This window comes from Frieseomelitta varia, unplaced genomic scaffold (genome assembly GCF_011392965.1).
Source record: "Frieseomelitta varia isolate USP_RPSP 00005682 unplaced genomic scaffold, Fvar_1.2 scaffold_216, whole genome shotgun sequence".
In the NCBI taxonomy this organism is placed as follows: domain Eukaryota; kingdom Metazoa; phylum Arthropoda; class Insecta; order Hymenoptera; family Apidae; genus Frieseomelitta; species Frieseomelitta varia.
This window is the reverse complement of record NW_025109928.1, coordinates 162,744-182,010: the sequence shown is the minus strand read 5'-3', so window position 1 is coordinate 182,010 and position 19,267 is coordinate 162,744. Positions and strand designations below refer to the sequence as shown.

The 19,267-nt window shown below is 33.6% G+C and overlaps 1 protein-coding gene across 11 annotated transcripts in view; it reads right to left on the bottom strand.

The window, feature by feature from the left end:
- LOC122527386 (syntaxin-binding protein 5) overlaps window positions 1–19,267 on the bottom strand; it is a 59,605-nt gene that overhangs the window by 36,010 nt on the left and 4,328 nt on the right. For 10 of the 11 annotated variants that reach the window (XM_043651524.1, XM_043651523.1, XM_043651522.1 and 7 more), the window contains exons 2-4: window positions 4,899–4,996; window positions 1,817–1,999; window positions 984–1,118 (exon numbers count right to left, since the gene is read on the bottom strand). In XM_043651524.1, the coding sequence (XP_043507459.1) occupies window positions 984–1,118; window positions 1,817–1,999; window positions 4,899–4,996 (416 nt within the window). Of the gene's footprint in view, window positions 1–983; window positions 1,119–1,816; window positions 2,000–4,898; window positions 4,997–19,267 lie in introns of those variants that run through there. The other variant, XM_043651527.1, reaches the window with a different exon arrangement.

The window sequence follows — 19,267 nt, the reverse complement described above, 5'->3', positions numbered from 1 at the left end:
ATCTCCTGGTGTAAAGACAGCCTCAAAGTGAATCTCAGAGAAATAGTTGAAAGATAATTCTTCTTGACGGTAATTTCATCATCTTTTAATTTTGCCACTCAGTATATCAGCATAAGTGATCGACATTCTTCCATTCTTTCTTTTGATACTAATAACTCTACCACCGTTAAGACTCGTCACATTGATATTTGATAGTTATACAAGATTTACAGTTAAATTCACATGTGTATCATATTCAATATTATTTTTTTATATTATATTCAATCTTAGAATTTGATATCTACGAATGGCATTATTTCCCATCCTTCTTGGATAATCAAGAGCCCTCTGGAAAATTTTACATAATAATTATTTATATTATATCCACATCGATTATTTCTCTAGTATATATCTCGAATTTTCATCCACTCCGTGGTCTCCTTTTCTACGCGTGTCCTCTCGTTTTTTAACGTTACAATGACCAACGATCTCGTGCACATCATTATCCTTTAGTTATGGTCCCTTCATACATTCACACATTAAACATATGCACACATTCTAGTATGACGTACGTACTTATGATTGCAAATTAAATTCCTTAATTCTAGTCTCACTCATCTTTTTTGGAAATTGCTCCAATTGGTGTAAAGCGGCAAATATCTAAGCTAACGGACTGCCAACGTTAATTTGCAAAACATCTAACACTCGTGTCGTAAGTCGTCCATCAAATTGTATAACTTAATTAAGAGAAATAAAAAGTAATCTCCATCGTGACCTGTATATATATATATACATATTGTATCAAAACAATCGGACTGTTCATTTATCAATTGGAAAATAATCCAACAGTACACAAGAAAGTACGTGTAAGAGTAACAATGAAGACAGTTTTTGAACAAGACGTAACTGCAAATGTATATTCTACATATGTACGTATGATATTGTTCGTTAGTTAATTATCATAACTTAATCTAAATCACGTGGACAGAGATTCGCGTACTTACATTTCGATAGCCTTGTTCCAATTAATTACGTATCCAGAAAGGACGAACGTCTCGATATGAAGGACATGGATGTTCCCTCGTTCCGTGCCGACATAGAGCCATTTACTTTGAAGTGGTAGGTGGATGCACGTTATTCTGTTTAAAATACAACACACAAAGCAAAATGCATTACGGCCTCGATCATTAACAATCATCTATTTGAAAAAATGTAAAGGAAATTTGACCCGTTAAATTATCACTGTGTAATCCAATTGCAATACGTTATACCACAGAATATGTATGGTAGCACATAAAATGAACATTTCCTTATTTCAATTATTCTTGAATTATTATATGAAACATACAAATATACATACTCCTATCATTTTGTTTTATACTACAGATTAGCAATTGATAGAGAGATATGAATATTTACATTTTAATTAAAGATATATAATATTTGTTAAATAAGAAGTTTCTTATATCCTTTTTATAATATAAGAGTGTAAATAATATAATATATTATATTGTAAGTGACGTAATATAATATATTATATTGTAAGTGACATAATATAATATATTATATTATGTTATAATATAATATAATATATTGTAATTATATTAAATATAATATATTGTAAGTGACAAATTATCACCTAAATAATAGTAAGTAATGGATAATTATGTCCATCTATTGTTTCAATATAATTTTAATACTCAAATATTCTGATGTTCTATCGTATTTCGTAAAAGAACTATGCGTATGAGAAGAAAATTACTGTCGTTGCAAAATTACTGTACTGTGCACAGCAAGTGAAATGAACATTCGAAATAGAGAAATGAAACAGACTGACCTTTCTCTTTGAAATTTGAGACTCTGCACAACTTGTGGTATTTTCTGTCGGAAATTCCATAGATGCAAAGTATCGTCCGCAGTAGCGGAAACTAACGCTCCCTCGTTGATTAAAAACTGTAATTGCATCACCGCTGTGCATCCCTCGTGTTTCACGTGTGCATCCACGCCTGGCCGGCCCAAACTATTTTTTTAACCATTTTCATCAAGGAAAATCAAAAATATCCGCTTTACAACCCTAATTCTGTCCATCTTGCAACTAGCAATTTAACCAAAATTATGAAAGAGTCGTATTTCCCAATGTATCTTTTCTGATGGCGATTGTAAAAGCTTCTGCTTAACCCATTAAGACAATAATTTATCTCAATAATATAATATGTAGATACTTTAATTTTATAAAATAAATAGTATAAATAAAATATATAATAAATAATATAAATAGATAAAATAAATAACATAATATATAGACGCTAAATTTTATAAAATTGCGGTTGAACCTATGTAACGACGAGAAAATATCAAGCGAATCTTTTTGGAATTCACTTTCGTTCAATGACATAAATTCATTGAAAAGGATTACAAATAAAATCATGCCAGCTGTAATTAACACGTTAGTTGGTTAAAATCAGCGGTTGTACATCCGTTAAATAAATCAGGCCCTGCTCTAAATCTCATCCATCATTTCACATCCAGCGCATCGTGCAATAATTGATTTTCTGCATTCTTCATACGTGCAGGATCGACTCTCTGTACGGAGCCGTTCAAAGATTTTATTGAGCAATAAAGCGCACCGTTCAGATGAAAGTAGTTACTTTGTAGCAAATGCCTCTGCCTGTCGCGATAACAGCAACTAGGAAGCCTATCGAGCTGTGATGAGCATTTACCACTACCTGGTAAATCTTTAGTCAGAATAGGCCGATAGAGGCACCCACGTGAAAGAGCACACGGTTGACGAACCACAAACCAATCGTACGGAGTAATTAATCCAGTAAAATCAAATAAAATTTTCCCCAATTGATGATTGTTCAACAAGACGTGCATACGTATAAATGTAAAAGTCAATCGTCGCGACGAGGAATTTCATCAAAAGTTAGACAAAGACAACGAGCTCGTCGTGAATTACACAACATTGGACAAGTTTTGTCTATGGCAAATAAATTGAAAAACTAGAAATTTAATCGAAGTTCCACGTATCGTGTCTTCTTCTCTGTAATTCTTGCTTCTGCGAGTTTCTCCGTGTCGAAGCATCGACCACTACGATCTATAAAAGCTGTTAAAGCCTGGCGTGCTTCGTTGATCAACGTTACCGAGAACCGAGTGTATCCTATGCTTGAACTTCAGTGAATCCATCACCCTTTGGATGTGGGACATGTCAGCAACGACAATAGAAATAGTCAAAAATGATCGATTGTAATTGGTCACTGGTAACTTTCACCGGTAACAAAGTCACAAAAAGATCGCCATCACACTGCTGGTTACACGCTGCCGGTTTCACGCTACATGAAATAAACATCAGCGCACAATTCGATCAGATATATCGTCAGCGTGACTATGTTGCATTAATTTGTAACGCAGATAGTGTCAACTGTACGATCAAACACACAGCAAAGAGACGCGCAATCAGCCAACCCGAGACTGGACAAAAGCTAAAGGTACTGGGTATACAGACAAATTCGCTATTGAAAAGGTGGAATATGTGATCAATTATTATATATGATCAATTATAATCAGACTATGGATTTTTATACAAATTTGTATTTTAATAGAACCTCGATAGGAAGTTGCAGAACTCTGGATGATGCTTTATGTAGATATTCTTTCATATCCTATGTCATTTGCTTTATAATTCTTTGACAGATGCATGAAATCTGCAGTTTAGATATAGTATTCTAGGTTTATCTCAAGAAGAGAAATTTTCATGATTGATCGAAGCGAGCAAATAGGATACAAGCTTCGAAACATGGTTAAAAACATAGACATTAATCGTCGACATTTAGATAAAGATTATAACGGTGATCTCGTCAAAAACTTAACAGTAGAGGACTTTGAAGTATCAAAGATGAAAACAGGTAGAACTAGTGAGAGTACTCCTCTTGTCTCATTCCACAACCTATCTTCTCATCTCTGTATAATGACAATAGATAATCAGTTCTGAAGATACAACTTGCTCAGAGAGAAAATAGATCTACATCCAGATATCGTACCAACAGAATCATCATCTGTGATGAACCATTAAACATCTCTGCGAAATTAATACTGCGAAAGTTTCTTTGGATGCTTGCGTTTAATTATACAACCAAGCAAGCCAGAGACATAAAAATCCATAAGTTCTTGTTTCATTCGATCACGTAGCATATTTTTGATTATCCACTAACCAAATATTGATACGTGCTATCAGAGCAAGTAATCCTGTGATAAGACAATTTATCTCAATACTACTTCCTCAAAGTAAATTATTTCTCCCAACGACCTTGGGATGACCAACAGAAGTATTTTTTGAAAAAATGTACAACATATATAAGCTCGGGAGAAAATGAACATTGGTCGTATTTCGAACATTGTCGAAGGAATATTTGAACTATTTTTTCAATTCAAAATTAAGGAAAATTTTAATGTCTGTTGATTATTTATTGTCTTAATTCGTGATCTTATATTTCAATTTTACACTCACTTTAACAAACAAAAAGAATTTACAATATTTTAAAAAGTTTAATATCAAATTTAATCGAAGAACGTGCACACTAATAAGAATTTTTCGTTTAAACTTGAGATACTATTCAATTTTTGAGAAATGTGAGTGGATCGAAAGAATGCAGCAGGGTTGAAAATACAAGGAGAAGTATTTTTTTTTTTTTTTTTGAAGAATTAGGAATATTTGCAGAAAAACGTTACGGATAAACGATCGACATCAATCGTTCAAATCTTTTGACAAATTACTTTTCAATTACCTATCTTGAATCGATTTAAAGATTTAATTGGATATCTTAAAGATTTAAAAAAAAAAAAAAGGGAACTCGGTATTCTGATCTTTATTTATTTTACCTGGACGAGTTGATCATATTAAGAACGTTATAAAAGGATACATCCTAAGAGATCCAGATTTAGTGCCAATAGCAAGAAGCCTTTGAACTGGATCGAATGCCACTGCTGTCGGCTGATGTGGAAAGCCATGTCTGAATGTCTGAAACATAAAGGCATTTGTTTCATTTCATGTTTCCTGCTTTAGTCAGCTCAAAGTCTATTCAACTCCACCAAGGGTTGCAGAACAAACGATATGAGGTAAAAGATAGCATTGTTCCTCTAGCTTTCAACGTAAGTATATTTAGCTTAGACTATACGACAATACTGCTAATTTTACATTTCTTTTGTTTTCGATTTTCCATATTGGCTGGGCACTTTCAATGATGCCAATTTTAAAAGGTTAGGGCGCATGTAATATTCGAAAGAGCAACGCTGCTCCCTCTTTAATTAAACCAAGAAAAAACTACCGTCTGATTTTTGATCTGAATCTTGCTTTGTAAAGTCAGTTTCTTTAAAATGGTACATCTTTAAAAAAAAAAAGGTAACAAAGAATTATTTAAAATATCATATAAGATATTGTTGTAATTTTAATAGTATATATTTTATATATAAATATTTTTTAATATTATAATTTTAATTATAATAATTATTACCATTATTTAATATTACATTACAATTATTACAATTATTCAAATATTATACAAAATACATATCACATCAGATTGTTTATCATTCAAAAGACTGTACATGAATTTGAATAATCACATGAATTTGATTAAACGAACTTTTCGTTTTGTTTAATTTTTACATTTAATCTTTAGCTACGTTTAATTTTATGTCAACTTTAGACAATGATTATGATTATGATAAAATTTTATAAACGGTAGAAATCGGAGTATTTCAGATTTGTATGAAACGTCTGACAATGAAGATGTATATAGTATCAGAAAATTTACTGGTACTATAGGTATCAACTGCATGTCATAAATCTAGGTCGATGAAGATGATATCTGTAACAGGAAATTGACTATGTAGCATAGCGATATAAAGACCAGCAAATATACCCAGCAGTACTCCTAATGTATATTGTAACAATAAGGCAGGGCGGTGAAAAGGCGTGTAAAATTGAGAAGGCTTCTTTACACTTCAAACTTCGAGACAAATACAGTTATTGTAGACTTTCATCCACATGATAAATAGAAATCCATACAAAGAACACTTCTGCACAGTAACAGCTTATGTAAGCTACGAAATATCGTTTAACTTTTTATATTCAATCTTCCTAATTTGAAATTCGGTAAACTCAAAAGAAAATGTTCGAATAGAATTGTCGCAAAAAAGAGAGAAAAGATTCTTATATAAGAAATTGAAGAAACTATCACGCCTGAGGAGCGAAGATTATTTTTGAGAATATTAATTGACCGCGAGTTCGTCTGAAAGAAGAAAGGAGAAAAAGAAAGAAGACAGATTCAATTTAACGTCTCGCGATGGAAACGCGCATGAAATTGGGTAACTCCGTAAAATTCAACCTTTTTATGTGAAAGTAGTCTAGGTCCAATAGAATGGTACGGAACGTTCATAAAAGCTTTCCAAATTTTCTGGTCTTCAGCGCAACTTTAATATCCGCACGTCGACTAGCAAGTTCGCCGAGCAATCACATGCAGGGTATTTTAGAAAGGTTGGGCAAAATTTTGGGTATAAGTCATACGTATCGAAATAAGAAAAAAAGGATTTCAAAGGAAACGCATGCTCCTGACAGTACAATTCAGTTTAACCTTAGCACATTTTAGTCGGCGTAGTAATAGCAGAGCGAGTGTAGTATTAAATATCACGAGAAACCTATTTCTGTACAAGGATATATTTCGAGAAAAGAAACAAAATGATGACGATATTTGCATCATCGTAACTACATTACGATATGGGCTTATCCTGTCGATGAAAATGAAATAAAAGACGAAGCACGTAATAGTGAATTTTATGAATTTACGTGGACAGAATGAAAATATTGAAAAATACCTGACGCTTTATAAACTGACGAGCAGACTTCTTGTTAATGCTTGCGACGAATGCAAAATTACCGAACAATCATCAACTTCTAAAGTAACAGAAAGATTGTACAATCTATTACTTATGTCACATGACAATCTGTCGCGAATGACGACTGTCTTGCATGTCTCTCAATAGAAAACTCGAGAACATAAACCAGGAACCAAGCTATCATTGCGATATATCATCGTTCTGACGCGTAGTGTACGTATTTTACGTCTGAATCAGGTTTAGATACAAGCAATTTTTTTTTTTTTTTTTGTCAAAAATGATTACACTGGTGAATAAATCTATAAATTCACACTGGTGAAACATTTTCAGCACTGATGCCACGGCCGATTAAAGTATAAAAATTATATCAGAGAAATTAGAACGCAAGGAATAGGAAAAAGTTAGAAAGAGCACGAATTTTACAAACTATGGGGAACCTGTTTAAAAAATTATAGAATTTTTAGCCGGTTTTATCATTTCGATACTAGTTCTGCTATTAACATCGTCGACATTTCACGAACGAAATGACAATTTCCTCGAAATATATACAAGACAAATATACACAAACGGCGAGTATTAATAATTTAAATATGTATCATTTGAAAATCTTGGAAATTCATCAAATAATGCCAGCTGCAAGTGACTAGAGACATCGTTAATCAAACTCGGAAATCATCTTCCTGACGAGCAGCTTGATTTCTCAACTTCTCGCTCATAAAATACTGATAAAATCACCGAACATTCGTTTAGAAAATATAGTGCAATTCACAATTTGTATATTTACTTACATATTACCCTTTAACCGATAACGCACTGTAAGGAAACATTCATTATTTTGCTGCTGTCAGTATACTACGTCAACAAAGATCGAAGGTATCGATGCACTATCTCATTCTCTATTTTTCATATATTAAATGTTGCTCCGTTTATTAATAAGGTCGCAGATATGCCGTGTAACAAATATCGATCCTCGTGTTTAGTATTTGCAAGAGGAATAACATTCTTTTTTTTTCCAATAATATTGTCTAATAATTTTACATACATTTACATATAATCATATAAAGCATAATAATCGAAGCAATCGTTTGAAATCAAACTATATTTAAAAAGAAACATAACCTACATAAAAATCAAAACTCGGGTTTTCTTATCGTGTTGGTAACAGTCATCAATCCTCGGCTTCATTATTACACCCATTCATTACTCTTATCAAACACAATTCACACATACACACACATACACACACGTGTGCGAAAATACTTTTGATGTATATATCCAAGTATATATTATGTACAAGCGCAATAACGTTACGAGAAAATTGAATTTTATCTCAGAAGTTTTCTTGCGAGTCACGCAAAATATTTCATACGATTCTTGTCAAAATAATCAACCATAATTGAAGAAGTAGCGCTTCAACAAATGGATCAATAATATCTGTGTTTTTGTTGTGCCCGCCAGTTACCATAAAACGTACCTAATTATGATATAAAACAAGTGCGTATATTATATCATTACATTATCGACGTACAAACCATTTAAGAATCTTCAACACGCGTGCGCAATGTATTTACGCGTATCTGTGTCCATGTGTGCACACTCTTATACAGGGTGTCCGATTTTAATCTATCAATGCAAATTACTGATGAACTACTTGCTATACAAATAGATAGTTCAACAAAACAAGAAACGAACTGAATCACACTATATTAATATTATTCCCTACAGAAATGACGTTAACCATTTGCGCTGGCGACTGATTGCGGACCATAACGAGTGACCAAACCGTACACAATAATTCGTCGCTTTCTTTTTGAACTATTTCGGTATGATATCATTGGATAGAAATCATTGAGAATTAATAAACTTGTTATTTGTTTCGCCTATTTTGTTTCACTTTAAATATACTTGAAACTGAGAAAATATTGCAATTTGGGAGCGAAAAACTCTTGATGTGCGTGGCACGTCATTCCAACGCAAGAGGTTAAATATTAAGTATCATTAATTGAAAAAATATTTCAACAACTTTCTAACTTTCTGGCTGTTTAAAAGATGTTTAAGTACTTCGGGAATAATTTTCACCGGGAGCAAGGCAGGTTTTATTAAAAATTTACAATCACATGAAAATCACATGAGTGCTGCAGTCACTGACCACTGAAAAATACATTGTTGTGATTTCATCGACCACTAAAGCGCTAAAAATTCTATGAAGTAGCAGTCACTGATCACGATCACGCAATATCATGCGATCGTATTTGTTAATTTAGTCGAAAACATACTGTATCGCAAAAAAGCAGTCATCACATATATATCGAACGCAGCAGTTGGAAGAAAATAACTCCGCGATCGGCAAGTTGGTTTTTGCCAATAACAGACAGAAAGAAGAATATAACGCGAATATCCACCTTTTTTCCCCCCATCACGTTTTTATTCGCCACTATCGTCTCTTACCGTCGCATAATCGGAAAATTTCACATTTTTTGAATTAAGTGTAAAAAAAAAAGCTTCGTAAAAACATTGTAATAAAAATGTATGGAAATACGACAAACGCGTCAATGTTTTTTTCTCTTTAGTTTTATACATAATGTTCATGGTCTATAAACACATTTTTCATGCAGGTAAGCACTACTTTCATGTTAAAGTGTGAAAGGCGCATTAATGTCCTACATGCAGATTTCCAACCGACGCCATATAATTTTCTATTATACCCGCGGTATTTAAAAAAAAAAAAGAAAGAGAGAGAAAATGTATGTCATCAATTTGCGGGGAAAAAATTTCGCTTTTCTCCTCCTGTTCGAACGCAAAGCAGATTTAAAAATATACTCGAAGAACAGATTACGCGCGTTAGAATCACATCGACTCTATATTCTCAACATTCTCTGCTATTATCGGAATCATTTCTTTCAGATGCTTTTGCCGTCTGTATGCATTATTCATCGATAACTTATCGATTATTGTCATGTATGTATCCGCGATTACTGCGTTACATTATTCTCGTAATTACACCGAGGGGCACACTGTCTCAACAACTACGAAAAACCACGAGTAAATATTTGACTCTCTAATCTATCCTGAAACTTTAAACTTCTCTCTATAGGAAAAGTCGGATATTAAATACAAAAAAAAAAAAATTAATAACAGATAGAAGATAGGGGATAAAATTGTCTGTGACAGTTTAGTTCGTCGAAAATTATCAAGAGGTGTGACTGTGAAAAAAATATCAGTAAATGATTTCAATTCTCGTACGATCAATGAGCAACGACGTGCGCGACCAGAGCGAACTGAATTGGCGATTAGGTTGAGAGAGGTCTCTTAAACTTGAGAACCGATCGAACAGTAAATCGCACAAGTAGAACAAGTACAAGCTGGCACCGATATACCGCAATCATTGTACGCCGCGACACGATGATGTTCTCCGTAAAACTGCACGTCATACATATTAACGAAACCCGGTTGATTATTAAAATAACATGCAGCTACAATTAGAACGAGTTTATTTATTGATTTATACGGGAGGAATCAAAGACAATCGTGAATTTAATCTCTCAAAGACTCGCTGAATTTCAAAAAAGAAACAACCTTTTATTTTATTACTTCGCCATATTTTTATTTCGTTTGATTGTTTAATCACGAACGTAAAATCCAGCTGCACAAACGTGATATATACGGAGATGCAGCGAAATTTGTTCCAATAATTCGATAAATTCTTGAGCTTGCAATTCGAATTATATTTATATTTTTCGATATAGGCCCAAGCAATATAGAATAAAATCTCGTTGCAGTGAATTCTGAAGGATGGAAAGTAATGAGTCAGTATGGGCCGAAAGCGATCTTCTACAAAAGCAACAAGAGAAAGGTAAAACGCGTCAGTATGCATTCACGATGAGCGCTAAAAAAAAAAAAGAAGGGACGAGGCTTTGAATTTCGGGCAGGCTGGTTTTAATTAGGGTGCACGATGCTCCATTGTACAGAAAATTAAGATGAAGATTTCGTGGCTATGTGTTTGGACCGCGACCGCGGTATAAAGCTTTCCGAATTAAATGCTCGCTGTCCGTATATTATCAGTAGCTTAATTTCTTGCCTCGTGCTCGAGGATTATCAAACATTGTTTAGAATATTTCGCTTTACCGTATCGAAGAGGAGACACACAAAGGGACCTAAATATTCGAGAATATTCCATCCTATGGACGGAATGCAAGCTTGCTGCTTTACTCGCGTAGCCATAAATATCGAATGAGCATCATTCGGTACTGATTCAATTATCAATTTGTAAACTACGGTAAATTTCGCTCCATGTACATGATACGTTCAAGTGCCACCTTGAGTCTTATTTTACGCTTGCTACGTTTAACAAATTTGAATAAAGCGATATACACTTGGCGCGATACACGCTAGTGAAACCGCATGGAGAACGTCTTGAAATTAAATCGATTTAACCACTTGCGCTGGAATGACGTGTCACGAAATTGTAATAAGTATATTTAAGTCTCTTTTAAGTATATTTAAGTAAAACAAAATAATAAATTTATTACTTCTCAATAATTTCTATCCAACGATATCGTACCGACAAATTATTGTATACGGTTCGGTCACTCGTTACGGTCCGCAATCAGCTGCCAGCGCGAGTGGTTAAATCCCTAATATCTGTTCGACCATTCTACTGCGTACGATATTATATCGTAATATCCGAAATTTTCAATTTAAATTTTCCAATACTTCAATTTCTGACCAATTTTTCTGACCGTTCACGCGGTACAAAAGCCCGAACAAAATGTGTAAAAGTTTATACTTTGCGGCCCCTTTCAGAAAGGGACCGAAACGGAAGAACTGTTCATTACATGTATATAGGGAAAAATATGAAAAAATACGAGAACATATATATATATATATATATCGAGGGAAAAATAAGAAAAAATACGAGAAAAAGAAAAGAACAAATTTAGGACAAAGTGGAGTTAGGATTAATTTGACGCCCTAAAAGACAGATATACGTTAAAATCGATTCTGATGCAGCACTACTGCCTTTCCACTGGTCATGAAAACTGCCCTCGTTCCATTTCAGCGGAATGGAGAAGTAGGTTAAAATACAGCAATACGAAACTTATGAACACCCGCCTTCCTCTACGCCCGCGATTTTAACTTTCCGGGAGGTGGTCCCTGGTCAATTTCCGACAGTTTCGCGTTACAGTCTTGCGGGCACGTAGACACTGAACTTTAGCATCCGTTGCACTCATATGAACTGGTATTCTATAGGAACGTCGACGCGCTATCAAACGTAGCCAGACGGGGAAAGAGATAAGCTTTATTCCGAACTTTCGTTTCTTCGGTATATAAACGGCGAGAAAGTTTAAAAAAAAGGATACAAACGAAGTTTCATCGCATTAAATATTGAATTGTAATATGTGTGTGTGTAAACATAGTTAAACGTGCTTTCGTTTAAACTTTAAACTTAAACCCCGTATTGTATGTAATTAAACTTTTATCTTAAAAAAAAAAAAAAAACCGAATTATAAATATTATTGCAGGAATACCGATACCGTTGTCTTACGACACGATGATTCATTTATTTGCAAATTTACTTATCACACTTTAACTGACTACAGGAATTCTAATGGGATAAGGCCTCTTTCCTCTCTCTTTGAAAATATTCCGACATTTTTAATTTCAGCAAAATTGTATATACCTATAGTATATGTTTCGATTAGACGACGTTCCCTTGTTTTTGCAATTGCACGCATATAGGTGGAACTTATTCTCGATTCTTCGCCCCTTTTATCTTCTCAGTGCTCAATATTTTGGGGAACTCCTTTTTCCCAGACTTTTTCTACGCAGCCTTGCTGATATTGAGGACACACGGACACAACTCGTCTGTTTTTAGCGTTTCCTTTCTTCCCATGTTACATAAGAGATGCCTCTGTGAGTCGTTTATTCTTATTTTCCCCGTTTTTACCACCTGCTACATTAACTACGTGCTTCCCTGACAAGCGTAATTAGACAATCATCCTCGAGCGTGATATTGGCAGTATTACATACTTTAAATATATCCCGCTGTTAGATCCTCGATACGTCAATATCTTGAGGCAAGGAATGATTTGATTTTTTCTCCATCCTCTGGAAATATCTTCAGACACATTCAGGACAAATTTTATGTTCAAAAACACTTCTTTCCATTATTAAACGTTTCATAATGACACATTGATACTAAAAACGTAATAAACTTCCGGTGATACCAAAAAAAAAAAAAATTATCTCTCTCCAGGCTGTGAAATTGATTGATATTCGAACATGTTGACTTTAATCCTGTCCCCTGTACTATTTGTCTAATTCTTATTTCTCAATTGTAATATTTCTGTACCATGTACATCCATTAATTTTCCTTCCTCAATTGTGTTTCTATGAATTGTTCTTTTGCTGCTAACCAAGTCTTTCAGTTTCGCTAAATACCCTTGAGGAAATTTGTTCTTCTCCGTTTTACATATTTTTGCATATTTCAACGCTCTATCTCTCTTTGCCTTTCTCTTTCTCTCTATTATTAAACTTTCGAGTTTCGTTCTGCCTGTTTCCAGGCTTATCAAGTAATCGAGAGTCTGCGTCGGGGCACACGCTACGTAAACGCGATCGAATTTTCTCTGCTGTTGCTCCCCTTGCGTAATTCCCCAAATACAATAGTACGCTGGGTACAATACTGTGTTGACGTGACCATCGTATCGAAGAATTTCCATTCTTCCATTTCAGCCATTCGTTTTCCCTCCCATCCACCAATTATTGTTCTTACCTTCATTTTGAAAGTAATTAATTCGCTGATTAGTACCTTTGAAAGTACACCAAATTTGCAACGTTCTATATCGTTCAATCTTGAAAGCACGATTTAAAAAAAAAAATTATGCATTCAAACGTGCCTCAGGTACAAAATGAAATGAATTTTTGAAAAATTACTTTGCACCTTTTGTATGAGAATTAATTAATTTATTTTAATAATTTTAATTATCTCGAAAGTAAATGATCTAAATATATATATATATATTATTTTTTTTTGTAAAATATGTTTTGTCGTATTTATTAATATCTAGTTTTTTTAAAATAAATTAGAATACAATTTTAATCATGTATAGTATCAGAAAATTATTCTGTCTTTTTTCTTTTTCTCTATTTATTTCACAATGTTATACGCTTTAAAATTTATGTGTATATTTGCATCTGCGAATAGTGGTGCGTATTTTCAATTATTTTATGGTTTCCTCTTCAAATAAAAAATTCAACTGCCACGTGGCATTAAGATGAGAAATGTAAGGCTGAGCGTAATATCACCCTGTAATATTTTCTGCATCACATCAATTTCTTCTGCTACAATTCTATTTCCCTACCTCGAGTTCTACTCTCAATTTGGCTTGCCTCGTAGAATATCATCGTCGTTCGCGTGATTTGTAAACTTAACCCTGCGTGGGTAAGCATATTTTCCCCGTTTTCCATGAAAAAGCTGAGTCGTTCATCTTTCTTTTTTAAGCTCTCAAAAAAGTATGAAAAATCGCCAGTGATTACTTAATGGAACCTTCAGTATATCATACTAAAGTCAAATCTTTAGAAGGTTTTTCAACAAAAAAAAAAATTTTTACTTCGAAGAAATTTCGTTAGAAACTTCTTCTAAAGTTACTAGATTCGATTGTTGTAATTCACTTCTCGGTCTCGCATCCTCTTTCTCGCTTTGAACTTGGCATTAAGAAAGTACATGTATAGCATCAAAGAATATGCTGTATGCTATTATTGATTGTTTCGCGAGCAACAGTACATCAGAGATCTTAAGATTACTTTGAATCGTTTAAATGACTTCCCCACTTGCAAACGTCATTACGACAGACGTTTAGCCTCTTTGATTACACAAAGATTATACAGAAAATATTTGTGCATTTGGAAACTTGTCGATGTTCAAAGTCTTTTGCACGTAGACTTTTGTACAACAAAATTTCAAGAAGAGTCTTTAATCTCTTGCGCTGAAACGACATGTGATCGCACGTCGAGAGTTTTTTGTTCCAAAATTGCAATAATCTCTCAGTTTTAAGTATATTTAAAGTGAAACAAAATAGACAAAGCAAATAATAAATTCATTACTTCCCGATAATTTCTATCCAATGATATCACGTCGACGAGTTCAAAAAGAAAGCGACGAATTATCGTATACGATTTGGTCATTCGTTATGGTCCGCAATCGGTTGCCAGCGCAATTTGGTTAAGATCCTGGTCGATTACGGAGAAAATTTTTGCAATGTTTATAAAAAAAAAAATTTGTCGAGTTTGCAGAATTCCCGAGAGAGAAACTATCTTTCAAAATGATGTGAAAACATCTCTGGAGAAATTCAACACTGTAGAAAAACAGCAGATTCGCGATTTAAAATGAATCCATGTCAGATGGTTGCACGGTCTTCTTTTTCCGCGAAGTTACAGTGGTTATTTGAAGTATCAATAATTTCCCATCGACAATGCAAAGGACGCTTTTTGTATTCACTGTATATTAAGCTATTTCACAATAACAGTTATTCAGAAAATTCAGACTCTTTTCAGAGAGACAAGTGCTCGATAGTACAAGGAATAAGCTGCATCAGCTAGAGCCGATTATAACTTTCGCATTCATCTTCGGCCAGAGGATTTTGTACTTTCAACTTTCGGTACAAATTTTCATACAACCGCAAGGATTAATACTACTCGGCAAGGATTGAATTAAAAATTAAAACAGACAGAAATCCACATCCACACTGAAAATATTTATACGAGGATTTAGAACACTAAGGCTGAAGAACATTGCAATATCAAAAGCCACGGTTTGTATTTGTAATTTTCCGTGTACGTCAGTGTAATTCATCAATTAATACTTGCATCAATGGTTGCACGATACAATTTGAAATACTTGTTACTTTCAACTCAGTTCAGTTGCAACCTAAAGTTATTAATCCGATATTTTTAACCTTAAGCGCAATTTAAACTTTCGACAGTTTCCAAGCGTATTTTTAAACATTTATTAAACAGTCGTAACAGAGATGTCACGAAATATTGATCTTGAGCGTTATCTTGTAATATTGATCCATTCTACTTCTCCCGAAAAAGTTGTCGCATCCCCTCGCAAACAGACAGAATATGTAGCCAGGAACAAATAGGTACTCGCTGCATATTTAACGAGTACATTAGATCTGGCTACGGAAACAGTCCCACGCGTCATTCTAAACCGAATTCCAAATTGAATTTCTGATTTCCACCAACGAGAATTCTCCCTACGATGTTCGACTGCACTTTTAAAATTCCTCCGATAATGAACAGAGAGTCGATCGCAAAGCTTTTGGGTAACATTTAATATACCTTTCTCATTCAGAATATACCAGAGCTCACGCCGACAACAAAAGTATAAAAATTGTAACAGGCTCAAAGGAATAGGAGAAAAGTTCATGATAAAATAAAGGAGACAGGATAAAAGTTCTATGAAAATTTCAGAATTGGTGATTTTTATCTGCACAGAGCTAAGATCAGTTCCAACATATACAAAATAAAGAACTTTAGCCCTTGAGATTTGGAATAAAATAAAGAGAGAAACTTGATATAAGAGATTGTCATATGAAGCTACTACTATAATCGCAGAGCTTCGTCTGCCGATTATTTTATCTTATTACTTTTATTAGATCTTCCTTGGTCGGTTCGAAGATTGTAAAACAGGTAGAAATGCAATTCATGCAACGAACTGTACACCTCGCGTACTTGTGAATCATAAAAGTATTTATAATGAATGAACCATTGATTTAAATCGTGGCTATATTTTCACGTTAAGAAACTTGTTGATATTTTTATCGGCGAAAGTACACTGTACTCGTTAAAATTTCCCACTGATATTTGATGCATAACAATGAAGCGTGATAATTCGAATTAAAACACAATGGAACTTTCGTAGTACACACGTTGTACATTCATCGCACCCTCTTCGGCTTTTAGATTTAATAACTTTTTTTTTTCTTTCTTTTACACTCTGGCGTGTCGCGGCAGAACGAGTCACGCAATTGGGTTTATTCTACTCTGTAGCTTAGCTTTTGCTAGATCGAAGATTGAAAAAAAAAGAGAAATTAAAAGGAGAAATTAAATAAATTAAAAGATACAAGATTAACAGCAGTTACATGCTGAGAAAAGACGTTTGAACGTGCATGTTACATTTATTTTTCCCACATTTTAACAAACTTTCAACTATAGGAGAAATGGATCTACGAGAAAAAGAAAAAAGGGAATATGTTGCCTTGTTTAAACTACAAGTGTTCCTATTAATAATTACAGAAGTAGCTATAGATATAATTGATTAATAGTAATGCCTTGCATAACGGCACGAATGTGAAAAGAATGTTGAAAGAAATCAAAGATATATATATATTTTTTTTTTAACTACTCCAATATCTGTGTTGATCATTTTATTAAAAAATGCCTGCAAAACAAATATCCTTCGTTTTATCTTTACAATGAGAAGATATTTCCGATCAAATTTTTCTTATATATAATTTATCAATTCATTTTCATCTACGATGGTTTCACTGACGTGAGTTTTAAGTCTACTTTCTACGGTAATTATACCTTACGACGCATTACTGTGAAAACGCATTACGTAAAAGAAACTAAAAGAATTCGAATGAGTTGAGTACTGTGACCAGTCAGAAATGACAAAGTATAAAAGCTGAGGAGAGGATTTCGGGAAAACTTTTTATCAGAAAATCTTCTCGGATAAATACACGATGGACTAAATCTATATGTTATTAATAACTTCAGATCCCGTTATAGCACGGTATGGGAAAAAAAAATTATAAGAAAAAGCAATTAACGCCATAAATATTGCGGCCTCTTAATAATTATTTTATATATTTATATAAATATAAATATAAATTATTCAAACATTTGTCAATATATGTAGTCTCCTTTAACGAATCATTTTACACGTACAGTTCTTTAAGAAACAAATCAATTATAAATTATTTATTTTATATAAATATATAAAATAATTATTTATTTTATATAAATATAAATTATTCAAACATTTGTCAATATATGTAGTCTCCTTTAACGAATCATTTTACACGTACAGTTCTTTGAAGATTATCTGCAGTTAAACTTATTATAAATCTTTTAACTACTTCAAATCACTTTAAATATTTTTATTTTTAACAAGAGCGATTACTATTGTTATTTGAGTTTAACACGATTGTGTAAATACATTAACTAACAAGTGTAAATAAAATCCCTGGTCTAAAAATTTGTCCAGCTAAATTGATTTGTACATTGATGAATTTGTCACGTTATACGACGCAGAGAAACGAGTTTTATCACGTAGCGAGCATGTTTCGAAGGCTATTGCTTACTCATAATTCAGATAATACGTAAAACGCTTCGCTACATTCAATTTTTGCTCGCTTCAATCTCATGAATCATCGCTATGCGAGCGTAATTCGAATCGAAAATTACGAGAGAACATTTTCCCCCGTTGTCAGAAAAATAACTTCCAGTTTGTGACAAATATTGTTCCCTGTTGTTCCTTTATCGGTTTATGTAAATTAATGTAACGTTGGAATTTCTAACCAGACTTAACGATAACAAAGTCATGAGACAACACAGGTGACAACAAAATCAACAATTTTGAAAAGGACATAACGTTCGTTACAAAACAAAAGGTATCGTCAACGTCGCTCGTCTAATTGTAAAAAAGAAATATCTTTAGCATGAATTTTACAATAAATAAATGACCATCCTGACGATGAAAATAAATTCCAAACTTCCATCAGAATCAAGTTCCCATCCCCTGAGATTTCGTTCTAAAAATGCATAACAAGTTTTTTGCGCGACAAATATCGGGTAAGCGTTTAAAATACATTTTTACGCTTGATGGAAAAAAAAGAGAAAAAAAAAAAAATAAATCTGCCACGGCTGGAAACGTTACCTGTCGATGATATGTTAAATCGACAAGGCCATGAATACAAAATTTTCGCCGCAGCGTGTAAATGCACCACGGGCATCTAAAGACCGCAGAGATACGTTTGCACAGCCGTGTCTGTGCAGATTTACCGGGAACGTGTGTGTGCCTAGCTTTAGCTCGAAGATTCTTTTATTCCAGCACCGCGTTACGTTGTCTCCGTCAAGAGTCAAAAATGTCTCGTCAAAGAAAATATCACACGTCCCCTCGCAAAACTCCACATTACTCCACATTTCAGCAGAGATCACGTCTAACACATTAATGTATCCTCTATTTTGTCTACGAGCAGCCATTTTTATATAATTAATTATTTATTTTTAAATAATCATTTATTTAAATATTAACTCCCTGCCGCGAGAAAATGTCACGACACACTGATTCTGCTCAAATTTTGACATTTCGGTCTTACCCCCTGAA